The sequence below is a fragment of the Cryptotermes secundus genome, unplaced genomic scaffold, assembly GCF_002891405.2.
Source record: "Cryptotermes secundus unplaced genomic scaffold, Csec_1.0 scaffold249, whole genome shotgun sequence".
In the NCBI taxonomy this organism is placed as follows: Eukaryota; Metazoa; Arthropoda; class Insecta; order Blattodea; family Kalotermitidae; genus Cryptotermes; species Cryptotermes secundus.
This window is the reverse complement of record NW_019726225.1, coordinates 83,855-92,317: the sequence shown is the minus strand read 5'-3', so window position 1 is coordinate 92,317 and position 8,463 is coordinate 83,855. Positions and strand designations below refer to the sequence as shown.

The 8,463-nt window shown below is 39.7% G+C and overlaps 1 protein-coding gene and 1 long non-coding RNA gene across 2 annotated transcripts in view; one reads left to right on the top strand and one right to left on the bottom strand.

Moving 5' to 3' along the window:
- The window catches only part of LOC111863960 (condensin-2 complex subunit D3), a gene marked incomplete at its 5' end in the record, with an annotated part of 22,729 nt that extends 20,140 nt beyond the window's left edge, over nt 1-2,589 (top strand). Inside the window, 1 exon segment of the mRNA XM_023850792.2 lies at nt 614-2,589. Within this exon segment, the coding sequence (XP_023706560.1) occupies nt 614-1,753 (1,140 nt within the window). The 3' untranslated portion in view covers nt 1,754-2,589.
- The window catches only part of LOC111863961, a 22,283-nt gene extending 14,064 nt beyond the window's left edge, over nt 1-8,219 (bottom strand). The window contains exon 1 of the long non-coding RNA XR_002842708.2: nt 7,959-8,219. This is a non-coding gene — a long non-coding RNA (uncharacterized LOC111863961). The remainder of the gene's footprint in view (nt 1-7,958) is intronic.
- Between the last annotated feature and the right edge of the window lie 244 nt (nt 8,220-8,463).

Below are 8,463 nucleotides of genomic sequence, written 5' to 3'. Positions count from 1 at the left end.
AACAAAAAATTTGAAAAAGAAAGAACAGAGATCTTATAGACATTTTAACTTGAATTAAGTTTTAAAAAGTGCTAATTTAAAAATCAAATCGACGCGTGTAGATTAACAAAGATTTTATACAATTAGAAAGACTGGTAATTTTAAATTTTAACAAGCAGTGTAACAGCTACGTGAGTGATACACACCTGATGATGGCCATTTAGGGCCGAAACATGTAGTGTGGAGGAGGAAAAGAAGTAAAAACTACAATAAAATTTGTTGCACTTAAGACGGTATTTATCCATATATATTGTGTGAGTGTAACAGGATGCTGAAATATAATATTGTAAACTTTCATATTCATTATGATTGAACTGTATATAGTAAACTGTCTGAATAAATCTCATCCAGTTGATAATAGTTCTGCTCTATCCTTTTTCTCCTATTGATGTTATATATTTAGTCTCAGTAAGTTCTTTTACGTATAATTACACATCTCAGTGTGCTCTTTTATGTATAAATGCTTTCTTTATATAGTCATTTTGTAACTGTACCCATCTCAGGCATTTTGTAATATTTATTTTAACTGATTAATTTGCAATTCTTGTTGGTAATTTTTTCTTTTTTGCTTCAGGTTAAAGAAATCTTTGCAGAAGACCAACAGATGGCAATAGAAATCCTACATGATATTTCAGAGCATGAGAAAATAGAAAAACAGTCTGAAAATATGCAAAGAAGGGAAGAAGATGTTTCATGCAGAACTTCAGAGCATATTCCTTCTAGAGTTAATGCTTTGCTTCAGAGCTCTTCACCGTGGGTACGTCAGAGTCTAGGTCCCGAAATCAGCAGGTGCTATAGAGTTGGTGGAGATGAGCTAATGGTGAGGTATGCACGTGCCAAGTTGCAGTATCTCAGGAGCCAGACCCAGCGGAGAAGTGATAGTACCAGAAGAAGCAATCAGTTAGTTGAAGCTAGGGAAGATTTTATTGAAGATCTGAAACAAGAAGGTACAGATGAAGATGGTGATGGTGAAGCTTTGACAGAAGAAGAATATGAAGTTAGGGAGTCTGGTGAAGAAGAACTTGAGGTTAGAGAAACTGAGGGAGGAAGACTTAAAGACAAGGTAAATATAGAAGCAGAACTGGGAGTAGGAGAGGCTGAGGTTAGGGGGACTGGAGTTGCAGTGTTTGAGGTTAGACAGACTGTGGAGGAAGGGATTGATGACAGGGTGTCCGTAAACACAGAATTTGAGATGAGAGGGCCTGATGAAGGAGAATTTGATGTTGGCGAGACTGTGGAAAAGGAATGTGAAATTCAAGAGTCTCTAGAAGAAGGAGTTGAAGATGGAGAGACTGTGGAGGCAGAACTTGAGATGAGAGAGACTTCAGAAGAAAACGAGGTAGGGAAGATCTTGGAAGAAACAGCTGAGACTGCTGGGTCTGTGGATTTTGAGGTTGAGTTTAGGGAGATTTTGGAAGATGATGAGATGAGGGAGACATTGGGAAAGAAAGATGAGATGGAACTGGCTTTTGAAGAAGGTGTGAGAAATGCAGAAAGCCACATTAAAGAAACTGTATCCAAGAATATGAATGGGCAAGATAAGGATTATGAAATGCCAAGAACAAATACAGGTAATGGCACTCCAGAGACAAGGAGAGGTGGTAATGCTGTTAGTACTCCCATTGTTCGAGGCGAGACAAATGTTACATTCTCATCCAGTGTTAGTGGTATTGACAGCGAGACACTACACTTTAGACCACCTGAAGACAGATGAAAAACAGAGTCTCACTTACCAGTACAAGAGCCCACAAGGCCACAGAGATGGAAGGTGAACACCAGATGTTTTGTACATGCAGAAAACTTCCTCAGCGAGGATGTGACATCTGGATTTGGTCTCCTGTCATCTCATCGAGGATGTCTTATATGTCAACAAAATATTTGGTGCCCATCTTTGATCTTTGTGCTCCTGTGAGCCCTTTCTCTGGTAAGTATTATTTTCTTCCTCATCTATTGTATAATTATTTTTGTTACCAGATACTTTTACTTTTGATTAGAACATTTTGAATTATCAGAAAATGTGAAAGGAAAATTGGAAACAATCGATGCATATGCAAAACCAAGTTTAGTTTACATAATATTCTGTACTGTACCAACTGCTGCTATGTTTTTTCCCATTGTGCTGAGACTGACAGCCTCACTGCCTTTTGCAAGCCAATTGTCTAGAAAATGTGGGAGCCTCAACATCTCACAACCATATGGACCTCTGCGGAATTTTACAGGTATAGCTTTACCTTCTCTTATAGTAAAATTCAGGATGTCAGAATTCTTGAATGCTTGTAAGGAAATATGGAGATTGTAGATTGTATCAATGTACTGCATCTGGCAAGTCCCTGAATCTGTGTGTGTGTGAGTGAGAGAAGTTTTACCTGTTCAGTATCCTTGTGTGAGTATCTTGTCTCATTTTTAAACTGCCCAGCATAGAAGCACATGCACCTTAACATAATTAATTCTGAGAATTGTAATATAAATGTCATATGTAGTGGTTAAGGTACTATGCTACAAGCTGGAAGCTCGCGGGTTCAAGTCCCCGATGAGGTCATTGGATTTTTTTCAATTGACCTAATCCTTCCAGCCGCACTAGGCCCTGGGGTTTACTCAGCCTCTAATAGAAATGAGTACCAGGAATTAATTAAATGATTTTCCTGGGGATTGAAGCGCGGCTGGCGCATAAGGCTGACAACCTTACCGCCATCTTTGAGCCGACTGTCAAGGTAATGTGGGACCCTTAACGTCTCACAACCCTATGGGCCTTCACGGACTGTTACAGGGATAGCTTTACTATAAGTGTGGGACATGGTTTTTGGTCTCTCTTGTATGTATTGGCATTTTGTATAGCAGTGTAGTATGATAGAGTTTAATATGTAATTAATTAATTTCAATTCGCTTAGGGGGGGGGGAGTCCAACTGGGTTCAATCAGTACAGCAGCCACCGATTGGCCTATTGTACCTGCATCGGGTGATTATGATGATGGAGAATTTGGTGGAATGAAGATTGGCAGGGGAAACTGAAGTACTCGGAGGAAAACCGCCCCAGCACCACTTTGTCCAGTACAAATCCCACTTGACCAGACCCGGGCCGCTGTGGTGGGAAGCAAGTGACTAACTGCTAGAGCTATGGAGCGGCCTTATTTAATATGTAACCTCCACATGAATAATATTTCTGGTCATAATATTTTATACAGGAAGTTATATAAAATTTCAGAAGGCAGTTAACAGCTTAATTAAGGCTAAGGAAGACAGGACTGTCTTTTAAGTTCTGTGATAGTGTGCAGGTAAATTCAGTGCTTTGTGATGGCTACGGTGAATCTATTACAGTGGCATAAGATTAGGATTGAAGATCTAGAGGTTCTAGAAGAATAATATGGATGAGTAAGAAAATGTACATACAATTTTGAATCACTTTGGTTCAGTTTAAAATTAGGTTCAAAACAGTCTTCTTGATCTGTATCAAGGTTTTCAAAATATTTTGGCTTCAGAATTAAAACAACATACCTAATACAGGTTAACAGTCAAAGGTATAAGATTACAGAAGGTGACATTTTAAATGAGTACTTTTTGATAGAAAATTTACAGAATCTTAAAGAGTCAGGTTCTTTTGTTAAGAGTGTCATCCATTCAAGTATTTTGTTTTTATTACAGTGTATGAAATATCTGATTTTATGTAGTCACATCATGTCAAAGTGACTGAAAGACCTGTACCTTTTCTCTGCACTTGCAGTAGACTGCAGAAGTTTATCAAGGGAAATTAAGTGCTCTGATGTAGAATTAGAAGCAGTGTGAAGCAAATGGGTATGAGCTGGTTTCAGTTATATTGAAAAGATGGATGTGTACCATCCAAGGCACTGTATAACCTGAAACTATAGAATGTCAGGGACATGCGGTAGCGTAGTTGGTTGAGGGGCTATGCTACAAGCCGGAAGGTCGCAGGTTCAAGTCCCGATGAGGTCATTGGATTTTTTTACAATTGACCTAATCCTTCTAGCCACACTATCGCCCTGGGGTTCACTCAGCCTCTAACTGAAATGAGTAGCAGGAATTAATTAAATAATTTTCCTGGGGAGTAAAGCACGGCCGGACCATAAGGCTGACAACCTTACCGCCATCTTTGAGCCGCTTGTCTAGAAAATGTGGGACTCTCTAAATCTCACAACCCTATGGGCCTTCATGGCCTGGTACAGGGATAGCTTTACCTTTTTTACTATAGAATGTCAGTTACTTTACGTGTCAGAAGTATCCAGCTGCCCAGTGCTGTAAACCTACACGTTATATGCCTCTCCCACATCCTCCTGGAATTTGGTAATGCTGTTAGCTTTAGGAAGTTCTCGCATTACTAATTTGTAAGGTAGCTCCGGTTTTATATGCTCTGAAGGATGAAAATCCATATCTGTTTTTTTATTCAATTTTTTATAATTACCAATTATGGCATGAAAATAAGTTCTAATTTTTCATTGACAAAGTTTCTGTCTTTTGGTTATTTTTCTGTTGTGTGTGTCTCAAGGAGTTCTGTCTTGTGCTGAAAAGTGACCAGTACATCCTCATCTGGATTGATATTATTCATTCATTACAAGAATAAATTTAATCTGATAAAATTGGTCTTCACAATGGGCTTTGAAAAATATCTTGTATATGCCAATCAGGTTTTTTGTGCTGTACACCAACTACCCCCTCTCCTACAGCAACAAATTCATTTATTTATACAATCCTGTTGTTTTATGTCTAGTGTTACCATCCTTTTGCCTTTGTCCATGGCTGTCAGCAGTAACAAGGTATCCGATCCTTGGGAATTACTTAATTTTTTTACTTTGCCCATTGTCTGGTATTAAAAGGAGACTAGAGAGAATATGAGGACTCAGTAAGTGGATCTTTTCCCTTCCTCAGGTAAGGAGGGAATTGCCTATCAACAAAATAGGTGTCTCACCTGAGGGCGGAAATAACCAGTCTCCAAAATGTGTACTTTTTATAATTTTTATAATACCAAAAGACAGACAAGTACAAAACACAGTAATTCCGTGATATAAACCATTGTTAGAACTGTTTAGAAACTACGTATTGGATTCTTGTTAAAGAGTAACACAAAAACAATGATGCATTATGGAAAATGTTGATTTACATGTAGGTGCTTCAAAGATTTTGGTGGAAACAAATTCTGCGGTCCAACAAGAATTGCATCAAATTCCCACAATATCGGAACTCCAGTACTTTATATAATATGTAATCAGCTACAGCAGAAACTATATTTTATGAATAATTCATTTTATTTTTCAAAACTGGACTTAACATATATTTCCCGATCTTTCTCTCTTTAAAATAAGGAGTGAACACCTCCTTCCACATCCTTTGCAGTTCATCACAATCTTGCTTCATTGGAGACTATAGCATTGTAACATATTACCTTGAAGTATCGATAAGCAAGTTGAAGATGAATTGTGCCTGAAAATGAAGAACTGTAGATCATGTCATTCTCTTGCAAGGAGGTGTTATGCTGCATTATGAACAGTGTTTTCTATGAGGGCCGTACCAAACTGTTATAAGCAGGGCAGTTAGTGAGGAGTTAGCCAGTCAGTGGAGTGGAGTCGGTTGGTGAATGACTTAGTCAGTCAGTTAGTTGGTGAGTGAGTGAATTAGAGGACTGTGTGAGCTGTTGCTATGAGAAGCTGGTAGTTGAGGCCGTGGATCTTTCGGGAACAAAGAGGACGGGGAACGTCTGCCATTGGAAGACGCTACCAAGCAACAGCTAATGAAGACCATGACTGAAAACACTAGACTGTGTGTGATAGTGATTTATAAGTTGTTTAAAAGTTTAAGTGTTCAATAAATCTAATTATCAATCCACACCCTTACACTTGACAGTACAGACAGCCAAATGGCAGGATAGTAAGATGAATGAACAATTTGGAAAGAAAATGCTATGATAGTATATTGATCAATCCACGGCCGCTTCCTTCCCAACCTTTTCCAATTCATCGTTCATCCATCACCTGCCTATATGTGGTATATTCATGATGCTGGGTGTGTGGTTCGGTAGACCATGATCCCACATCTTCTAGACAATTCGCTCACCAATGGTGGTGAGGTTGTCAGCCTTACATGCTGGCCGCCCTTCAGCCCCAGGAAGATTCCTGGTACTCATATCTGTTAGAGGCTGTGTCGAAGCCAGGGCCACAGTGCATCTGGAAAGATTAGGTGCGTTGAAGAAAATCCGATGACCTTATTGGGAATCGAACCCGCGACCTTCTGGCTTGTAACATTATGCCTCATTCAACTATCCTACCACGTGCTTCTGCCTTTTGATGACATGACTAACTAACTAACGAACGCCATAGAGCTTGGAACATCTTGAGAAACCAATAGTCGCTGAGCTACTCAAGAATTTCCCTGCAACTTATTGCACTCTAAGGTTTATTACAGCGTACAAAAGGGCTGACCATTAGTCCCTGTCCTGAGCCAGACGAATTGAGTGCATACCACCCCATCCTACTGCTCGAAGGTCCGTTTTGATATTATTCTCCCACCTCCTAGGTTGATGGCATGCAGTACTTCGATATCCTATGAGGTCATTGGATTATTCAGTTGACCTAATCCTTCCAGTGTGACTATGGCCCTGGGGTTGATTCAGCCTCTGACAGAAATTAGTACCAGGAATCTTCCTGGGGCTAAAGGGCGGTCATCTGCGAACCGATTGTCTAGAACAAGGGTCTCCAAACTACGGCCCGCGAAAGAATTTTTCAGAAATGCGCCAATTGAACTAATTTTCCAGTGAGTACTGGTAAATGTGATTCCAAACTTATTGATCTAACATATTATACTGCAGTTTGATGGCTTTGCTGTGGAAAGGTTATTTCGTGCTTCTTTCAGCTAAGGAATGAAATTGATATATTTCTTACCGAGAAAAACTATCACGAACCACTTTTATCAGATACCAAGTGGCTTTGGAAGTTAGCAGTTTTGCTGATCTGGTGAACCATATGAACCATTTGAATTTAAAGTTGCAGGGTGAAAATAACTTAGTCTGTGATTTATTTGCACTTATCAACGCATTCAAAGCAAAGTACATACTTCTGGAAAGCCAAGTGAAAAATTGTAACTTTGTTCATATACTATACTCTGCAAAGTTGCATAAAAAGGGTGAAGCAGAATTTCCTTCCTCGTTTGCAAATTTAGTCATTTTAGATTTGAAAGAACAATTTCGGAAGCGATTTTCTGATTTGGATTCCAGTGCTCAGGAAATTAGATTGTTTCAAAATCCGTTTGACTGTGATGCTGCAGATGTCAAATTCAAATGGAAATTATTGAACTTTAGGAAAATTATCATATTAAAGACAAATACAAGGAAGGAAATTTGATCGAATTTTATAAATTTCTTAACTCTGAGCAATTTCCAAATTTAAAGAAATTTGCTTGTAAATTTATCTCCATTATTCGGACGACATATCTGTGTGAACAAACTTTTTTCACAGATGAAGTACATCAAGTCGAAATACGGGGCAAATTTATCCGATGAACATTTAAAGTCGCTACTTGTGATTAGCGTTTCAAAATTTGAACCTCAATTTAATCAGATTTTAAGAATGCAAAACGAGTTCCATCATTCACATTAATTGTTTTAATATAATTTGTGATGAAAATATGAGCATTTGCTGCTACTGCCTGTTGTCATTAATATACGATAATTTATTCTCACGTACTTTGTATTTAGTTTATGAAATTCTGTGCTTTCAATAAAACTCACATACCTAGAGTTATTAATTTCTCATTTTATACGGCCCGTTGAAAGTGCTGAATTACCTAATGTGGCCCGCGGTTCGAAAAGTTTGTTTACTACCGGGGTCTCTTTTCCTGACGTTCGCAAACGGCCTCGCCTTCCTTCCCTGTGACTCTGTTCTCACGGTGATTCCTCTTCTACTCCTCCCGCTACTCACTTCTTAAGGCCGCTCGTGCGGAGAAATTCCCTGACGAGATGCGAGCCGGTTCATGGGCACCACAATCATCCTCGATCGACGGTTCCGCTGGATTCTGAACAACACTTCGTCTGTCTGTGAGACTGCCATGACTGTTGGAGACTGGATGGCTTTCATTAAGTCTGGATCGTCTGGATTGAGGTACAGAACCACAGTTGGTCACGCTCCCTGCCAGGCGGTTGCAGCGCGCTTTCATTCTGTTTCCGGTTCCTTCCTCCCGGTGTCAACCTTGGCCTTCATCTTGCTATAGTCAATCTTCCTGTTAGATATTGTGACGTATTTGCGCTATGCAGGACACCCCCTCTCCCGCCTCCGGTGACGTAACACCTTCGGAGAGTTGCCGCTGCTATGGTAATAAGCCAGTCAACACCCCGCCCCCTCACGTGGTGACGTGTCCAAGTGATGCCACAGTTGCTATGCAGCAGTTAACAACTCCCGACAGTGTTGATAGGCTATCGGCAAACAC